Here is a 19,481-nt window from a genome sequence, read left to right as displayed (position 1 = left end):
TTCATAGTTTATAGTATGTTTACAGGTTGTTAAGCTACCATATTATCCAATTCTAGAATATTGTCATTACCCCAAGAAGCAACCCCATGTCCAGTGCTGTAGTTACTCCCCACCCACCCTCATCCTCAGCCCTTGTAAACTACTAATCTAGTTTCTGCTTCTATGGATTTTCTATTCTGGATATTTTTATATAAGTAGAATCACATAATATGTGACTTCTTGTATCTGGGTTATTTTACAACATAATGTTTTCAAGGTTCATCCATGTTGTAGAACATATCAGTACCAAATTCCTTTTTATTGCTGAATATCATTTCTTTGTATAGGTATACCACTTTTGTTTGTCCATTCATTAGCTAATGGATACTTGGGTTGTTTCCCTTTTGTACTATAATGAGTAATACTGCTATAAACATTCGTATACAAGTGTTTATGTATTCCTATGTATTTCTCTTAATTATCTAAGAATGGAATTACTGGGTCATACTCTATGTTTAACGTTATGAGAACTGCCAGAGTGTTTTCCAAAGCAACTGAACCATTTCTTTCTTTTTTTCTTTTTTTTTTGATTCGCTCTTTTTCCTTTTCTTTATTGGTTCTTTTTAGTTATATATTACAGTAGAATCCATTTTGATGTAATTATGCAACATGGAATATATCTTATATGTGTGTGTGAGTGTGTATGTGTAGTGTGTGATATATATATATATATATGTGTGTGTGTGTGTGTGTGTGTGTGTGTGTGTGTGTATGTATAGGCTCTTGCATTTAGTTTTTTATTTCTCCAGACCTCATAAAAATTTGCTATTCTGTCCTTTTTGAGTATAGCCTTCCCTTGTATGTGAAGTGAATTCATTTGTGGTTTTGATTGCTTTTCCCCCTTGGCTAATAACATCGAGTATCTTTTCATATACTTATTGGCAAAAACGCCTATTCAATTCCTTTGCCTCTCTCTCTCTCTTTTTTTTTAAGTGCTGGGGATTGAACCCAGGGCCCTGTGCATGCAAAGCAAGCACTCTACCAACTGAGCTATATCCTCAGTTCCTCCTTTGCCTTGTTTTTAATTGGGTGATTTGTAATTGTTGAGTTATAAAAGTTCTTTGTGTATTCTGGATACAAATTTCTTATCAGATATATGATTTGCAAATATTTTTCTCTCATTCTGTAGGTTGTTTTCATTTTCTTGATGGTGTACTTTGAAGCACAAAAATTAATTATTTTGATTTTAAGTCCAATTTCTTTGGTTGCTTGTTCTTTTGGTATTGTATCTAAGAAACTCTTGTATAATTTATGATCATGAAGCTCTTCTCTCTTAAGCTTTCCCTTAATTAGATTCAGTTTTCTTCCTCTAATATTGTGTTGCAGGATGTCCAAGCTTTACCTTCTCTGGGGCCTTTCCAAGCACCTGGTCTGATGTCCTTGCTTCTTCTCGAAACTCTTTATGATGGGTTTTGCAAATGCTTCTCAGAGGACTGTGCTGTACCTAGTGTCTGACCCACAAGATTGGGGCAGGGGTGTGGGGGTTGGCATACTACACCTTGGAGCAAATTTAGTCTACCACCTGTTTTCATATGACCTGTTAGCTAGGAAAATGGTTTTTGGTTTTATGTTTTTTTTTAAAAAAGGGGTTGAATTTCAAAATAAAAATTTACTTTAAAAATCAGAAAATGAGTAATTTTTGTGACACATGAAAAGTATATGAAATTCAAATTTCAGTGTCTGGAAATGTTTTATTGAAACACAGTCATGCCTGTTCCTGTAAGTATTGCGTGTGGCAAAGTTGAAATAAGGCAATAGAGATGGTTGTTATGTGGCTTACAAAGCTGAAAATATTTGCTGTCTGACAGGGAAAGTTTGCCAACTCCTGGTTAGTGCTGAATAGCAAGTCAGCACAGCTTCAGGGACATTCTCTGATTTACCCTGGGACAGGAAGCTGAAAGCATCACCCTTGGCCACAGCTCCACCTCCTAACCTTTACTGTGTAGGGTCAAATTCACCATGCGACTCTCCCAGCAGTAGCAGCCTTTTGCACTGAGTCTTGAGTTACCTCGCTTGTGGGATGTATGTATCTGAGATGGCCTTTTCTTTTAGTGTGGTGGTGAGTGTGATATTTCCATTCCAACTACTGGAAGTTTCCACCTGACTTCAGAGATATACTTGAAGATCAAACTTACAGTAGCTTCATTTGCATTGCTGTTCAGCATTGGAATAAGACCTATCATCTTTATCTTTTAGGTGTTTAAAGACAATTGCTGCAAAAGAGAAGTTCTCAATTTATACGTATATTGCAAAAATGCTCCTGGATGCAATGCCAAGGTTATTCTGGGACGATACCAGGTTGGTATTACTTAGGACCAATGTTTGCCTTTGCCTTCTTTTAAGTGACATTTGTTAAACCTGTTGATGCCACAGTGCCTGGGTCAGCATGAGAGAGGAATTCATTGGCTTAGCCCCAGCGGATTCCCAGCTAGTCATACAGTGAGTGGCAGTGCTAGTGCTATAGCTGCCAAGGACCAAGGTGTAGGAAGGACACAGGGGGTACATGCTTTACTTGGTAGAACCTGAATGGTGGGTTAGGGATCCCTGAGCCAAAACAGAGGGTGTTGGACATGCCAGGCAAAACGAATGCACAAGCAAGACTGTGTCATTTGGGGGTAACTGAAGGAGTTGGAGTCTCTGAGATAAGAGCCAGGCATGACTGCAGAAAAACATGATAGTGAGGGTCCTTCCCTGAAAGCATCTGCTGTGTGTTGTTGTGGTGTGTAGGCTCTGATCTGCAGAGTTATGACCTAAGGCAGATCACACAGACCAGAAAGAAGTAGTATGTAGTTTAAAGGTGAGCTATTGATATGAGATGCCAACAAACAGGTATACAGGGGAAGTGTAGGTGAAAAGATTTGAATTTCTTTCATTCTGCGGGAGAAGGCTATTAGTGGGAAGCTGGAAATGTGGCCCTGCCAGGCCCATATCAGGTTTGATCACACTGAATGAGGGAAGACTCGGGCATCACCAGCTTCCAGGGAATTGCCTGGAGGCTGCTGAAAATTTCCCCTTACACCCACACAGTTTGGAACCCTTATTTCAGATGATTCAGCCTTTTCTTTATCAAGCCTCCAAATCCCCCAGGCACTGAGGTAATAAATGTATAAATGATTTCCTTCTTAACCCAGGGAGTGCTTTGGAGGCTCACAGAATATTTTTACTTTCCTGTGACGATTCTTGGCTACTTGCTGTAAATGGCGGGGCCTAGAAGGAGGCCTCAGATCCAACTTTCTTGTCACTAAGCCTGTATAGAAAATTAGGCTCAAATATGTATCAGACAGCCACAGTGACCAGACCACAGGCTGCTAGAGAACAGGGGCTAGTTTCTTTCAACCTGTTTGTTTGTTTTGTTTTGTTTTTAATTTCCTGCTAGGTGTGATGGCGGGGCACACCTGTAATCCCAGTGACTCAGGAGGCTGAGACAGAAGGATCACAAGTTCGAAGCCAGCCTCAGCAACTTAGTGAGGCACTACGCAACTCAGCGAGACCCTGTCTCTAAATAAAATATAAAAAAGGGCTGGAGATGTGTCTCAGTGGTTAAGTGCCTCTGGGTTCAGTCCCTGGTACCAACCAAAAAAAAAAAAGAGAGAGAGAGAGAGCAAGTGAGAGACATCACCCCTAAACTACCTCCATCTGGAAAGTCCCTCCCCTATCAGATTACTTTTTCCTTTTCCCGCAATTTCCTTTTATTTCTTGTCCGCTTCCCCCTTGTGTGGCAAGGTATAGGATCTTACAGGTAGCAGAATTTTGATGACTATTGACTGGGTGTGTTGTCTCAATGAAATTTGGAAATTTCAATGTTGATTATAAGAGCCATTTGTTGGGCTGGGGATGTGGCTCAAGCGGTAGCGCGCTCTCCTGGCATGTGTGCGGCCCGGGGTTCGATCCTCAGCACCACATACAAAGATGTTGTGTTCGCCAAAAACTAAAAAATAAATATTAAAAAAATTCTCTCTCTCTCTCTCTCTCTCTCAAAAAAAGAACCATTTGTTTCTTATTATCAGAAGCAAAGAAAAATAGCTATCATCTTTATCCTGCTGTTGAAAAAAGCTGCTCTTTTCCTTCAGAGAAGAGTTAGCAAACTGCTTCTGCTAAGAGATAGCCAGTAAATATTTTGGGCTCTTCAGGCTATGTGGTCTCTATTGAAATTACTCAGCCTTCCCACATTAGAAGCAAGCAGCCATAGACAGTATGTGAATGAATAGGCATTCAATAAAACTTTATTTACAAAGATAAGTAGCCAGGCCAGATGCAGCCAGTTGGCTTTAGCTTGCTAACTCTGAAGCAGATTTACAGGGAGACAAGCTCACTAAGGTTTTGGTACCTTGTCAGCATCATAAGAACTTGCAATGATCTAATGGTTTTTATTGAGATATGCCTGCTTTTAAAAATCTGGAACATGAAGAACCCTAAAATGAACACTATCATGTCCTTAATCTCTAAGGTTCTAGTTAAGAATATTTCCTAATTTTTTTTTTTTTGCGGTGGAGGTGCCAGGGATTGAACTCAGGGGCACTTGACCACTGAGCCACATTCCCAGCCCTGTTTTGTATTTTATTTAGAGACAGGGTCTCACTGAGTTGCTTAGCACCTTGCTTTTGCTGAGGCTGTCTTTGAACTGACAATCCTCCTGCCTCAGCCTCCTGAACCGCTGGGACAGGTGTGCACCACCGTGCCCAGCAAGAATATTTCCTGATTTTATAAGTCTGACCATTCCTGTTACCTTTGGCCCATGAGCTCATGTTTTCCTCTCTCTCTTTCTTTTAACCACTTCTAGAACACCTTCCTTTCCTTCTTCTTAGTTCTTTACTTTCCTTCATTGAGTTAGGAGATGCCCCTTTCTCCTTCCTTCTTTTCCTTCTGTCTTTTACCATTTGCTATGCACAAACCAGTATGAGGTACTGGGGATGGAGAGTAAACAAAAGAAACAAAAAATGTCCTCAAAGAACTGGCAAGTTAATTGGCAAACCTAAGGAAAATATCCCAGGACTGACCTGAGAAAATGAGCAGATTCCTAGATCACCTAAAACAAATGGGATATGAATTTCCCCTTCCCTTCTCCTGATTCCCACTAGACAAGGCTAGCTTTCAGAGCTTCGGTCCCAGCAGCCCTCTCCATGCCCTGTCCTTAGCAGATGCAGTGGGTGCCCTCAGGGATAGCCAGGGAAATATTGCCCCTTCCTCCCCTGTGCCAGCCTTCCTGCCCAGCTGCGCCCCTCTTCTCTTGCCCTCACTGGACCTCCAGCTGGTCCCTCCCACCACCCTGTTCTGCAGCCTGTTGTTACCCCTCACAGGACCACCTTCAGCAGTGCTTGCTTCAAGCTGTGCAGTGTTCTAACAAGAACTGTCGGGAAGCAGTCCTCCGGAAAGACCTGAAGGAGCATTTGAGCGCATACTGTCAGTTTCGAGAGGAAAAATGCCTTTATTGCAAAAAAGATGTGGTAGTGATCAACCTACAGGTAAGAAGCACAGTTGTCTCTGTGGGGCTGTGTTCCGAGTGGTTGCAGTGAGGCGGGTGGGATACCAGAAGCACGTTTCTGCATTTATGTATGTACAGAATCAGGTCTATAGAGTGAGATTATCTGAGTTCGAAAGACTCTTGCTGGCAGGACTCTGTTCACTGATCATTGGCAAAAATAGCACTTGAACACCTGCTGTGTGTGAGTGTGGTTGGAGTGGCGTGAGGCCTGGATCACAGGGAAGTGACGCTAATGGCTACACTCCAGATTGTGTAATCTAGCTGCAGAGGCTGGATGTAGGCAGGCAAAAGAGACCATGGGTACCTTTCACATGTGCCAGAGCAGCCACACTGGTAATTCCCCAGGCTGCCTTCTTTGAACCCCATGCCCTCTAACCTTCTTTTGGAATAATCAACAAATTAAATTTTAAATTGAATTCATTTACACTCAGAAAGCAAACTTTTTTGGAACTAGGCCATAACTTCCTGTGGAGAGCAAGACACATGAAATATATCCCCCAAAGAGACAAGCCTACAATCACTATGAGGCCACAAAAGAGACTTTCTCTGTTTTTCATTACTTTCTCTCTTTCAGAATCATGAAGAAAACTTGTGTCCTGAGTACCCAGTATCTTGTCCCAACAAGTGTTTGCAGATTATTCCAAGAACTAAGGTGACTAAATAGTCCTCTCTGTAGATTCTATATAAGATAAGTTTTAAGCAATCATTGTGGTGTTTGATAAAATTCCATAGGCAAAGGCCCATGGTAAATGTGTGTCTAGCTTCCCTTTTCTTTGCTCTAACAACTCTTAGATTTCATCCTAGTTTTTACCAGCTTCTCTCCTTCTCCCGGTCCCTCCATTCCTCCCAAGCCACCCCTGACTCCCTGCTTGCTGCAGGTATACCAGACAGTTGAATAATCAGAGGCGAGTCTCTGTAGCCGAAGGTTGTCTGTTTTGCAGGTGAATGAACATCTGGCTGTGTGTCCTGAGGCCGAACAAGACTGTCCTTTTAAGCACTATGGCTGTACAGTAAAGGTATGGGATGTCTTTTTTTAAAAATATCTTTTAGTTGTTGATGGACCCTTATTTAATTTCCTTAAATGTGGTGCTGAGAATCAAACCCAGCACTTTACACATGCGAGGCAAGCACTGTACCACTACTGAGCTGCAACCCCAGCCCCAGGAGATGACTTTTTGTTTCTTCCTTGCATTCTATTCTGTAAACTCACTTGGTGAGTCCATTATACTCATTGATTTCATTCAGGATGCATAAGGACATAGAATTTTGAGAACTTCGAGATTAGGGTTCTCCAGAGAAGCAGAACTTAATACACACACACACACACACACACACACACACACACACACGGTGGAATTTGTTTTAAGGAATTGGCTCCTGCAGTTGTTGGGGTTAGGCAAGCCAGGGATCTGGAAACTCGCACTGGAATTTCTGTGTTGTGGTCTTTAGGAGCAGCGCTTCTTCTTCAGAAAACTTAATTCTTTTCTGGGTAAGGCCTTCAACTGATTGGATGGAACCCACCCACACTGCACATGGGTAATACTCACTTAAGGTCCACCAACTGTGTTAATCACAACTAGTTGTCTGGTCAAAACTCATCTAGGTGTTGCTATGAAGGTAGCTACAAAATACCTTCACAGAAACACCTAGATGAGTTTTGACCAAACAACTAGGTACCATAGCTCAGTCAGGTTGACACATAATATTAACCATCATAGTAATAATTTCTAATTCTGGCTCTACTTTCTTTAATCACCTTTCGGAATCTTCCAGAGTCCCATTGTTACAAATCTTGGTCCTATGGTACTCTATATATCACCAATTATTTTGAAGAAAAGTGACTTAAAATCATGTTTAAAACTTATTTTGTAGCTTTTTTATTGCTTTGAAAATTTATTTATTTTGTTGCTTTTTTAAAATGCCTCCAAAATAATTCTTCAATAAATTATGTATCATAAATTAAAAATAAAAGAAAATGGAGTCTGATCTCTACTTCAACTCTTTTAACAGATTTCAGATGGATCAAAGTTGTAGATATTTAAATATATCTTGCTTTGGATTATCATTCTAGGTTTTCTGAAAATCTAACTCCAAAATAAAGTTTATTTAATAAATTCTAAAAATACTAGAAAAAAGATGAGTGAATTTTTCCTCTTTTTTTTTTTTTTGGAGGGGGAGGTACTGGGGATTGAACCCAGGAGTGCTCTATATCTGAGCCATATCCCAAGCCCTTTTTACTTTTTATTTTGAGACAGAGTCTCACTAAGTGGCTGAGACTGGGATTACAGGTGTGTGTCATTGTACCAGGCTGGATTTTTTTCATTCCCTAAAATAAAGAAGCCCTTTCTTAGATGACTAAGTACAACACCAGAAATCATCTTTTTTGGGGGGGTGGGATCACTTAACCACTGAGCCACATCCTCAGTTTTTTTTTTTTTAATATTTTATTTAGAGACAGGGTCTTACATAGTTTTTTAGCATCTTGCTAAATTGCTGAGGCTGGCTTTGAACTCAAGATCCTCCTGCCTCAGCCTCTAGAATCGCTGAGATTATAGGTGTGTACCACCAACCCTGGCCCAGAAGTCGTCATTTTGATAAATTTAATCACAAATATTTAAAACTTCTGTTGGATTTTTAAAATACCATAAATAATAAAGTCAAATGGCAAACCACAAATTTGGGGAGGGGGCAGAATCTCCAACATGACCAGACCCCCCCCCAAAAATGGGAATTGTTTCTTTATTATACAAAGAATTATTACATATGAATAAATTATTCAACTTAATAGAAAAGTAGGCAAAGGAAAAAATAGGCAGTTTCAGAAAAAATCCAGTTGACTGATAGATGTAAGAAGAGGTGCTCAATTTCACTCTTACATAAATATAACAGGAAATATAATTTCATCATCAAATTGACAAAGACTAAAAAAAATTATAGTATGTAGTTGTTTTCAAGGGTAGTTTGATTATATCTATGAAAATTAAAAATGAACCCAGGGCTGAGCATATAGCTCAATTGGTAGAGTGCTTGCCTGACATGTCCAAGGCCCTGGGTTCAATAATCCCAAGCATCATACACAAACACACACACCAAAAAAAAAAAAAAGAACCTATATATTAACCCTGTAATTCTGCTACTAAGAATTTGTTATAGAAATCCTTTCATAAGTGTACAGTGATCACACACATAAACAAACACACGCACACACAACAGTGCATATTGTAGCATTGTTTGTATAGCAACCCCCCCAACACAACAACCTTTGAGTCTATCATTAAAGGACCAACTATATAATTATATATTAATATTTTAGAATACTATGCATCTCATAAACAGAATGAGATAAATAGAAAAAAAGAAATAGCATCTCATTTTTGCTATATATAGGATAAAGAAATGGCTCTCATTTATGTTAAAAAGTATATGTGCTTTTACTGACTCTGGTGAGATAGATTAGAGAATTGGGTATGAAGATGGAGAGAAGGAGCCTTTTACTTTTTAATCTACATCTTGCTATATTGTTTGACATAAACACAGATTTTTTTTAATTTTTAAAAACGGAGGTGTGGGTGTAGCTTAGCAGGAAAGTGTGTGATTAGCATGTGAGAAGCCCTGAGGTCAATCCCCAGCAAAAAGAAAGGAAGAAAATGGTTTGAAGAAATGTATATTATTAAAGTTTTTTTAAATTATAAATGTTTGCCTAGAATATGTGGAACGCTTAACCTTTGTTTTTACTAGTAATGGATTATAGGTGTGTACCACCAACAAATTAATATTTTAATGATCGGGGGAGAAATAACCATTTCTTCTTGCAAATGTATTTTATGGTTTTGAAGGCAAGGAAGAAAATCAGCACTGAGAATTTTGATAGTTGCCTCACTGATTCTCTGTGTAAGTAAGTTTAAGATTGCCTCATGGGTACTATAGAACCCTAAAGGCTGGAACGAGACTTGGTGGAGTCAGTTTTCCAGCAACACACCTAGGGAGGGTTGCATATTTAAACTCTTATAGCAAGCAAAGTTGCTAAGCTACTGCATTAGCAAAATATTCCACTGCCTTTCTTATTTTTGGAGCCTCTCAGTCACTGGACTTCTTTTTCTTTCCATATTGAAGGGTAAGCGGGGGAACCTGCAGGAGCATGAACATTTAGCCTTGCGGGAACACATGCTTCTGGTTTTAGAAAAGAACTTTCAATTAGAAGAACAGGTAAGTCTTCAAGAATTTACGGATAAAGGGAAGCCAATTGCTGGGGTTTGCCTGTTTTATGTTGCTATTTTTACATTCTTCTCTGTTCAGTGTAAGCTGATTGGAGATAGATGTTTTTCTACCAGTGGCCAGACAGGCTCATAGGATTATAGAACCTTAGGACTGGAAGGTACTTTTGAGATCTTAACCCCCTTATTTAAGAGATGAAGTAACCAAGCTCAAAGAAATGTTGATATGTTTGTAACTGATAGGTGGCAGAATTCAATCTCAAGTCCATCTCCTCTGACTTTAAATCCAGTGTGCTTCATGGTGTACTGTACGGCCTCACCATAGCCTGTCCACACACTTTTCAGTTCTTACCTGGCATGCAGTAGGTGTTTGATGTTTTAAAACTAAATCAATATTATTATAAAGCAGCAGTTGACTATCTGTTCTAGGCACTATGGGAACTATAAATTTTGTAGTAAGTCTAAACTTCCTTTGAGAATCTTTGCAAACTGATAAATGCATATTTATTTCATATATACATACTAATTTAACTGAGTTGTGATTATCAGTTGAAATTATATGTGTGAACACTTACTGTTAGCCTGGCATTCATAGTAGACCTCAATAAATACTGATTGTAATAAGTGATTATTATGAGTTATTTCATTGTAACATCTCAGACTTTTCAAGCCCACATTGGGAAAAAGACCATCCACTGTCAGAGAAGGAGTTGGATTTTACTACTGAAATAACTTTCTGATGTCTGATTCCATGTTAAAGTGGATATGTGAGTTCCAAAGTCAACTCTGGGGTAAAATGTAGAAAGACTGATTAAATGTTAACTTTGGTAAGAGGCATGTTGCCTAGTATCTGTCTGTAAGCTGTTGCTATATCAGTTGCCTCATTCATCCATCCATTCGTTCAACAAATATCTACCATAAATCATGTACAGTGTTCACTTGTAGGAACACTAAGTAAGGAAGACATAGCCTCCACCATGAAGGACTCAGAGACATTATGCCTCATGGGACATGTGATGACTCCATCTGGGGTTCAGAGGTGGCAGGAGAAAATTACAAAAGTTGGGAAGGGTTTTTCAATATCAGATATCCAGTTGCATCTTGAAGGAAGAAAAGATTTGTTAGTTAAGATTGAGGAAGGAGGACACACAGAAGGAGAGAACTTGTGCCAAGGCAAGGAGGCATAGGAGATGCCGCTGGTTTAAGGAAGTGGGATTTTGGTAAAAGGGCTCCTGAGTGTGAGACAGGGAACAGCTGGAGACAGATGTGTTGGATCCAGATGGTGATGGCCTTCCACATAAACTAAGAAGTGTTGAGCACTCACTGTGCGTTCAAGTCCTGTTTTATTCATGTACACTCTGCCTTTTTTCAAAAAGGATTTAAAGGTAAAAAGTTTGAACTAATGTTTTTCAGGGAGTTAACGGAGGTTTTTAAATAGGAAAATACTTGGCCATCTAATTATTTGGCTTTTAAAAGTAAGACAGCTGATAATAGAATGGCAGTTGGTTAAGAGTGAGGGCCCTAGAGCCAGAAGACTGCTACGAGTGCAGACAAGCTACTTTACCTCTCTTCCCTTGTCTCCTAATTTGTAAATGAGATTCTGGTGAGAGGAAAATGACATACTCTATTTAAGCTCTAAGTACAGTGCCTGGTACATAATAAGCATTAAGTGGAGGCAAGATGCTAGAGGTGGCTCATGTCAATGGGATGGCGAGGGAGCATGGAGAGACATTCTGAGGTTGAAAGGGATTGCTGTAAGCTTGGAAGGTGGGGAACATAGGAATTATTATTAATAATTATTACTGAGATGGACTCCACAAGAACAAGAGCAGGTTAGAAGTGATGGCAGGGAGAAGGGATGCTGACTTTGCTTTGGTTCTAAGTAGAAATCTGCCCCTGTGGTCTACAAAGAAGATTCTGAGGCCCAAGGTCAAGAGCTTGTTATGATAGTTTAAGCATGCATTCATCAGACACACATGCAGTGCCTTCTGTATGCCAGGACTGTGCTAGGCCCTGGTGATAAATAAATGAGATCTAGCCTCAAGAAACAGTTTAGTGGAGTAAAAGGAACAAAACAACAACAAAAGCAAGTTTTAAGAGTGGTAAGGATAAGTTATACACAGGAATGTAGATAGGGTGATCTGAGTAGATAGTACTGGTCAGGAAATATTTCTGAGAAGATGTACCCTTGAATGGCAGCTTAAAAAGCAGTAGTTTTAGATGAAGATGGAAGTGTTTGAGTGAGCAGGGCCTGATGGGAACTAGGAGTTGTGTAATCTTGATGGTCAGGTTGAACTTGGGTTCTGAATGGGCATGAGCCCAAAAGCATAGCCAGGGGCAGATCAAGTAGGGGGCCCAGTGTAACCTGTAAAAGAAGAACACACATTTAAGTGGGGAAGGCATGAGATCAGATTTGTCTCTTAATATTATTCTGGTCACAGTATGGAGCATGAATTGACTAAAGACAAGGAGAGCATTCATGCATTCATTTATTAAACAAATATTTATCAAGCACCTACACCCATTCAGTCGCTGGAGTTACAGTGGACTGTGAAATCTTCATCAATCCAGTTCCCACAGAACTTCCTGGTATATATCGGGGTAGAAGGTGTAATGTAGGCCCAGTTAGGAAGCTGTTTGTCACAGCTCAGGTGAGAAATAATGAACATTGAAATGAGAGGAAATGAGAAATGTTTTTAAGAGCTTTTTTGTTTGTAGTCTTGTGTTTTAGGAGTTAAAAGTTGGCAAACATTCCAGATTGAATGGATGTGAGGATAAGAGAAGGATTGTCAAGGATTGCTCTTAAGTTTCTGGTTGTTTCCCCCAAATAGATTACAAATTCTAAGTAAACAGACTACTCATTTGTTTTGCCTACTACTTCCTAGTTCATATGCTGGGCGGGTTACTTAAACCCTCTTCTGTTTTATCTTCTTAAAGTGGAACAAATATTTGCACCTTAACTTATAGGGTTCTTTGAAGATTAAAAGAGCTAATAAATATAAGGGTATGATAGAAATTGGGAAGAAAATGCTTTAAACATTACTGATATAGCAAAAATTACTTTAAAACCATGTACATATAATATATAATATAAATTACATATACATTAAACATTACGTACATAATATATAACTTATTTATATAATATATAATGTATATTACATATATTACATATGTTATTATTACATTTATGTTATATATTATATACATAATATATAATGTGGTATGGTGATCAGTACTCTGGTTGTTTAATAAGTGTGTACTTAAATGGGTGAAGTGAACAAGTTCTGTAAATTCAGCTAAGTGATGTCATTTTATTAGCTGAACCATCATAATAGGTTAAGTATAGAAGAAGCTGATGAGAAATTCTGTGGGTCGGATTTTTAGAAACCACCTGCAAATGTTTTCCTAGAATTTATGTATATTTTTCCTAGTAACACATTCTTAACTGCAAGGACTGTTTTAACCGGAATGTATACATTTTAATGACCTCATTTTTTCTCATTCACATCCCTGTTACTAGATTTCTGACTTATATAAGAGCCTAGAACAAAAAGAAAGTAAAATCCAGAAGCTAGCAGAAACTGTAAAGACATTTGAAAAGGAATTCAAGCAGTTTTCACAGTTATTTGGCAAAAATGGAAGCTTTCTCTCAAATATCCAGGTGAGAAATGGCCTTTTTACTCAATGCAAATATCTGGCTTTTTCTTTAAGTTTCTAAAGTGGAAATAATTTTAAATATATAGATAAACGATAAGAATAAGATGGTGCAAATAACATGTCCTCTGCCCAGATTCATCCATTGTCAATGTTTTGTCCCATTTGCTTAATTTGCACCTTTCCCCCTCCAGCAAGTGTGTGTGTGCACACACGTGTGTGAGTTTGTTCTTTCTGAACCATTTGAGAATGCACAACAAATATTACAAACTTTTACCTCTATGTGCTTCAGTATTTATTTCCTAATAAAGATCATCTCTTTCATAAGCCCACCACATGTAGCAATGTCAATAAATTTAATATTTATATAATACTTTCATATAACTTAGGGAATTAGGGTTTTAATTAATGTTGGGTGAGTGTTATTTTATTTCAGATTCTTCGAGAGCATCTGTAGTTCTGCATTTTGTAGGGAACAAAGTGAAACTATATTCCCTTGGAGAGAAAATGCTTTAAGCATCATTAAAATATAGAAAAAATTACTTTGTAAATCATGAATGTTAAATAATCACACATGGATTCCTAATGAATAATGTCTTCATCATGATTAAAAATTCAGACTGAAAGATTTCAAGACATATAGAATGACTAGTATATTTGAAATCTAGTTTATCCCAGAAAACCTAGAAATCTAGGCCATATAATTTTCATACTTACTCATCGTATTTAATTTGTGTGTGTATAATATGTGTGTATATTTACATATACATATATGCATGTTTATGTGTGTATAAAAAAAGTTATATGTTAAAAAAGTAATCCATTATATGTTACTTTCTCAATTCTGGTATTGGTTTAATACAAAGACCAACCAGTTAGAATGAAGGCACTTAGGACAAGGTAGTTTTATTTAATCTCTTTCACCTAAGAGAACAATCAAACATTTAGTTCTCTTCAGGCTTTCAGTTCCACTTGCAGTGCTCAGGCCGGAATAGGTGGGTCTGTTTGCAGGCACACTCTGCCTTATAGCAGAGCAGGAGTGAATCTAGAAAGCAGCATCTAAGAGAAGGAAGTGATAAGGCAAGGGGAGAGACAACCAGAGAAAGACATATAAAGATGGGTTAGAGAAACAAGCACAGAAAAACTGGAGGAGGAGTAAAAAATAAGAAGAAAGGTTCAAAGATTTGGAACAGGAGTTGGGATAAGAGAAGAGGAGGAAGGTAATTAGGAGCTTGTCTCTCTGAAGTCCTCATTGATTTTTCTGAATTTGTGTATTTTTCATTTCATTAATTGATTAAGTGAGAAATGTTTTGAGTTGAAAATTTTTAATCTCAACACATCACTAAAATATTGACTTAAAAGTTATTTTAACGTTATGATCCATTTTCTGCTGAAAGGTTCTTGCCAGTCACATGGACAAGTCTGCTTGGCTAGAAGCTCAAGTGCGTCAGTTATTACAAATGGTTAACCAGCAACAAAATAAATTTGACCTAAGGCCTTTGATGGAAGCGATTGATACGATGAAACAGAAAATTACCCTATTAGAAACCAATGATCAAAGATTAGGTATGTCTAATATTTTACTTCTCTTTTGGTGATTCATTTATTGGCATGTATGCATGACACAAGCAAACATCTTGTAGAATAATCACATCTCTCCAGGATAAACAATGGCTGAATTTATTATTTGTAAAAAAGGAGTGTGAGATTCTGGCTGCTCAAGCAAAAATGAGGGAGGCTTGAATGGGGAGTGGAAACAGCAAGGGGTAGAAATGGGCCAGGAAATTCCAAGAACAGGGAGTGGTGATTTTTAAGGAGAGTGGAAAATTAGAAAGTTAAAGGAGAGTGTGATAAGATGATTTTTAGATGTCAAAAAACCAGAAGAGTTTAGCTATTTAAAAGAGTTCTGATTAGAAGAGTGTGGGACTCACCATGTCAATTCATGCTATGCAAATGCAGTGTTTGATCTACACTTTGGCAAGCCTCTAAAGAGTACACATTCCTAGCAAGGCGTTCATGCCTGAAATCCCAGTGACTCAGGAGGATCATGAGTTGAAAGCCAACCTCAGCAAAAGGTCCTAAGCAGGCCCTTAGCCAGGCCCTAAGCAACTTTGCAAGACACTGTCTTAAAATAAAAAAAAATTGGGGCTGGGGATGTAGCTCAAGCGGTAGCGTGCTCACCTGGCAGGCGTGCGGCCCGGGTTCAATCCTCAGCACCATGTACAAACAAAGATGTTGAGACCGCCAATAACTGAAAAATAAATGTTAAAGTTCTCTCTCTCTCTCCGCCTCTCTCTCTTTGAAAAAAAATAAAAAATAAAAAAAAATTAAAAAGGACTGGATATGGCTCAGTGATTAAGCCAAGCACTCATGGGCTCAGTCCCCAGTTTAAACACACACACACACACACACACACACGCACACACGCACATTTCTTTGTGTATGTGTGTTTTACGTGTGTGTTTTGTTTTGTTTGCAAAGACTTAATGTTCACTGAGCTAATATTATTAATAATATTAATAAGTGGTTCATTTATGGGCATTGAATTCAGTCCATCGTTAGGAGTCAGAATTTTATTGTTTCTCTTCAGGTAATACAATTCCACTTTGGGCAAATTTTAAAGAAACTTCTCAGGCGATGAAACCTTTTGTTTGTTTCCTTTGCAGTTGTTTTAGAAGGGGAGACTAACAAACATGATGCACACATTAATATTCATAAAGCACAGTTGAATAAAAATGAAGAGCGATTTAAACTGCTGGAGGGTGCCTGCTATAATGGAAAGCTCATTTGGAAGGTGACGGACTACAAGATGAAGAAGAAGGAGGCAGTGGATGGGCACATAGTGTCCATCTTCAGTCAACCCTTCTACACCAGCCGCTGCGGCTATCGGCTCTGTGCCAGAGCATACCTGAATGGGGATGGGTCTGGCAAGGGAACCCACCTGTCCCTGTACTTTGTGGTGATGCGAGGAGAGTTTGACTCACTCTTGCAGTGGCCATTTAAGCAGAGGGTAACTCTGATGCTTCTGGACCAAAGTGGCAAAAAGAACCACATAATGGAGACCTTCAAAGCTGACCCCAATAGCAGCAGCTTTAAAAGACCTGATGGGGAGATGAACATTGCATCTGGCTGTCCCCGCTTTGTGGCTCATTCCACTTTGGAGAATGCAAAGAACACCTACATTAAAGATGACACCCTGTTCTTGAAAGTGGCTGTGGATTTAACTGATCTGGAGGATCTCTAGTTCACTGTTCCTGGGGTGATAGGAAAACTTCTTGGGTTCTAAAGCATGGTTCACTTGATTATCATATTGAGCTGGACTTCACTCAATGTATTTGGCTTTTTGCCTTTAATGTTTAAAGTCGGTTGAAAACGTCTAAATGCTGTCTTTTTACATTCTACTCTGGTGAAGTTTGTAATTTAAAAATCTTAGAATGTCCTATTTATATTTTTATATCTCACGAAAGATGGTAAGTTTCTTGAAAACCAGGTCTGGGGCTTATCTCTTTTGCTGGTGCTTAGTGAGGTGTATCAGACATTCTACAGTATTCAATGTTGTTGAGGACACAGAAGTATCAGAATTCCCAACTGAAAAATATTTTTGTATTTATTGTTTGGACTGTTGATTCTATCTCTGACCTTAAGACTGGAAAAGCCCTCTTTTCAAAGGTAGGCTGTTCCAGTTAAGTAGTGCATGACATAATTAGAAGTCAATATAATAGGCCCAGTTTGGACCCAATTTTTTCATTTAAATACTAAATTTTGGGAAATTACTGCACTCTTAAATGTTTTCATGAAATTCACCAAAAGTCTGCATAAGAACTGGTAAATGGCATAAACATTTTCATTCTTCTTCTTGAAGTAAACCAGAAAGCATTACATATTGTGTGTGTATGTGTGTGTGCACACACACATGAATGTATAGAGAGCTAGCCAGCTAAAGTGAAGATTTTATTAGGGTCCCTAATGTCACAAATGTGTAAAAGGAATTTAAAACCTAAGGAGAAAACCATTAAAATTTCCAGTGGCAGAAGTACTCCCAATCCAAAACTGATTGCTGAAAATAGTATCTCCTTTTTCTTTTTGGAGACCTTTTGAATTTATAAATTGGTATGAAAATGGGCATTTAGTCAGCTTGTGAAGTTTCTTTTAGAGTCCTGAGTACTTTGCAAAGAATAGAAATGATCTTATACTTTTATCTGTATAGACCTAAGGGTGTATATATAAATCAAGATGAGTCCTTATTACTTTTGATAAGCATGACTTTAACAAAAACTGAAATACTGTTTTCCTGATTAGAAATAAATTATTACGCCATTACCATTGCTCATATGTGGGCTGGCTCTCCTGAGCATGTAAGGACAAGTTACATGACCCAGTGGTCACTGAAGAACAGCTCACTTGGGTGATGGCCATGCATCTTACACTTTCTAAAGAAGAAACATGATTAGGCTTATGGGAATTACGGAAATCTTACTCTCTTCTATGGTACTTCCAATATACTAAAGACTCCTATTGCAGGAATCACTCCAAAGGATTAAATTCAATGAAAAAGGTGCACAATGGAAAGAACTGTAGTGAACGAACTCTAATATAGCTAAAGGTCTACACATCACCTCAGACAAACTCAGGATGCATTCTGTAGCCCACAATGCCAGACCCAGAGGTTTCTGCGTGTTTGTTCTGTTTTTAATCATGTCCAAGGCCACTCTCTGTGTCTCCGTTGAGTAACAGGTCATTTTGTTGTAATTAGTTTTAAGCAGCTGATGTCAAAAACATTTAAAAGTGAATTTGTCAAAGTATTACCTATCTTATGCACATAAAATGTCTTCTATGCATATAAAATATGTCATGGTATGGTTTGCTTAGCAGTTCAGAGTCCCTTAATCACTGAAATAGTGATTAAGTGATCAAAGATTAAGGAATAAAAAATATACCTTTTTCAGAAGAGCTGTGATTTTTTTAAAAGTGAATTCTTGTAATCTATTTTTCCTCTCTTATGGTCTGAACTGTTTTTATTCTGTATAAACAAGACTTAAATTTTCATTTTTGTCTACTGTCAGTTTTTGATGAAGAAAAAAAAATACTCTAGACATAATACTGGAGTTAACATCCTTGAAAAAGGTTTATAAGGATCACAGTAGGATGGGAGATGAGGGAACATATTAATACATATTGACTAGTCTGAATTCTGACCAAATTTGACATTTTTAGAGAAATATGAGATTGTCGCAGCTGGATTCAATATAAGTGCCAGTCCTAAATATAAGTAAATAAGACAGCAAAATACAAACCTTTCACGGGGTCCCTGGACATCAATCCACACCACTGACTACCCTGTCTCTCTTAGAAAGTGGTTGGAGACATGTGTCTCAATCATATAAGAATTCTGAGCTGGAGATAAAGATTTGATGGATGCACAGGAGGGGACCTTGGGAAAAACACATTTTATGGGAGGAAGAAGAGAAGCCTGCAGAGCATCTGGAGAAGGAATTGCCAGAGGTAAGAGAAGTATGGAGGGAGGTGTGAAGGGAAAGATGTAGACCCTGGAAGGCAGTTGCTCCCAGCCCCCTAAAGTTGGCTTGTGAACTTATCACCCACACTCTTCCCTCCTTGGTCTGTATCTGCCTCTGGCCTTTGTCTTTACTTTAGATTTATATATCCAAGCAGGGCTGAACAAGGAGTCAGGTACTTTAGAGTCTACTTCTCCATAACTGAACTAGAAATTTTCCCTCTCCCCCTACCACAGATAACCTGTTACTTCTCCTGTGTCTTCTGCATCAGGTAATGACATCATTCAAGCTAGGGTTTATACACTCTAGATTCTTCCCTCACCTTCCCCATCCAGTCACCCCAAATGGTCTTCAAATATTTCCTTTAAATGATTCCTACTATTTACCTTTACTGCATATTGCCACACTATTTTAGGCCTGCATTATTTTTTAAACTGTTTTCCATATTTGGGGGAATTTTGCCTCTTTCGAATCCAACCTTCTTGATGTCACCTGGTGATTGATTTCTCTAAAATGGAGATCCACTCTCCACCCCACCTTCACTGTGGTGCCACCACACATAGGAAAAAGCCCTAT

At 38.4% G+C, this 19,481-nt stretch overlaps 1 protein-coding gene across 4 annotated transcripts in view; it reads left to right on the top strand.

The window, feature by feature from the left end:
* Traf5 (TNF receptor associated factor 5) overlaps positions 1–18,340 on the top strand; it is a 45,329-nt gene extending 26,989 nt beyond the window's left edge. For all 4 annotated transcript variants that reach the window (XM_015483678.2, XM_048809424.1, XM_048809425.1 and 1 more), the window contains 8 exons: positions 2,236–2,337; positions 5,337–5,501; positions 6,096–6,173; positions 6,463–6,537; positions 9,635–9,727; positions 13,259–13,399; positions 14,790–14,958; positions 16,059–18,340. In XM_015483678.2, the coding sequence (XP_015339164.1) occupies positions 2,236–2,337; positions 5,337–5,501; positions 6,096–6,173; positions 6,463–6,537; positions 9,635–9,727; positions 13,259–13,399; positions 14,790–14,958; positions 16,059–16,636 (1,401 nt within the window). In that variant the 3' untranslated portion in view covers positions 16,637–18,340. The remainder of the gene's footprint in view (positions 1–2,235; positions 2,338–5,336; positions 5,502–6,095; positions 6,174–6,462; positions 6,538–9,634; positions 9,728–13,258; positions 13,400–14,789; positions 14,959–16,058) is intronic.
* Positions 18,341–19,481: the final 1,141 nt, after the last annotated feature.

Source organism: Marmota marmota, unplaced genomic scaffold (assembly GCF_001458135.2).
Source record: "Marmota marmota marmota unplaced genomic scaffold, marMar, whole genome shotgun sequence".
NCBI lineage: Eukaryota > Metazoa > Chordata > Mammalia > Rodentia > Sciuridae > Marmota > Marmota marmota.
Note: the sequence above shows the minus strand (reverse complement) of the source record. Positions and strands in the feature narration are given on the sequence as shown.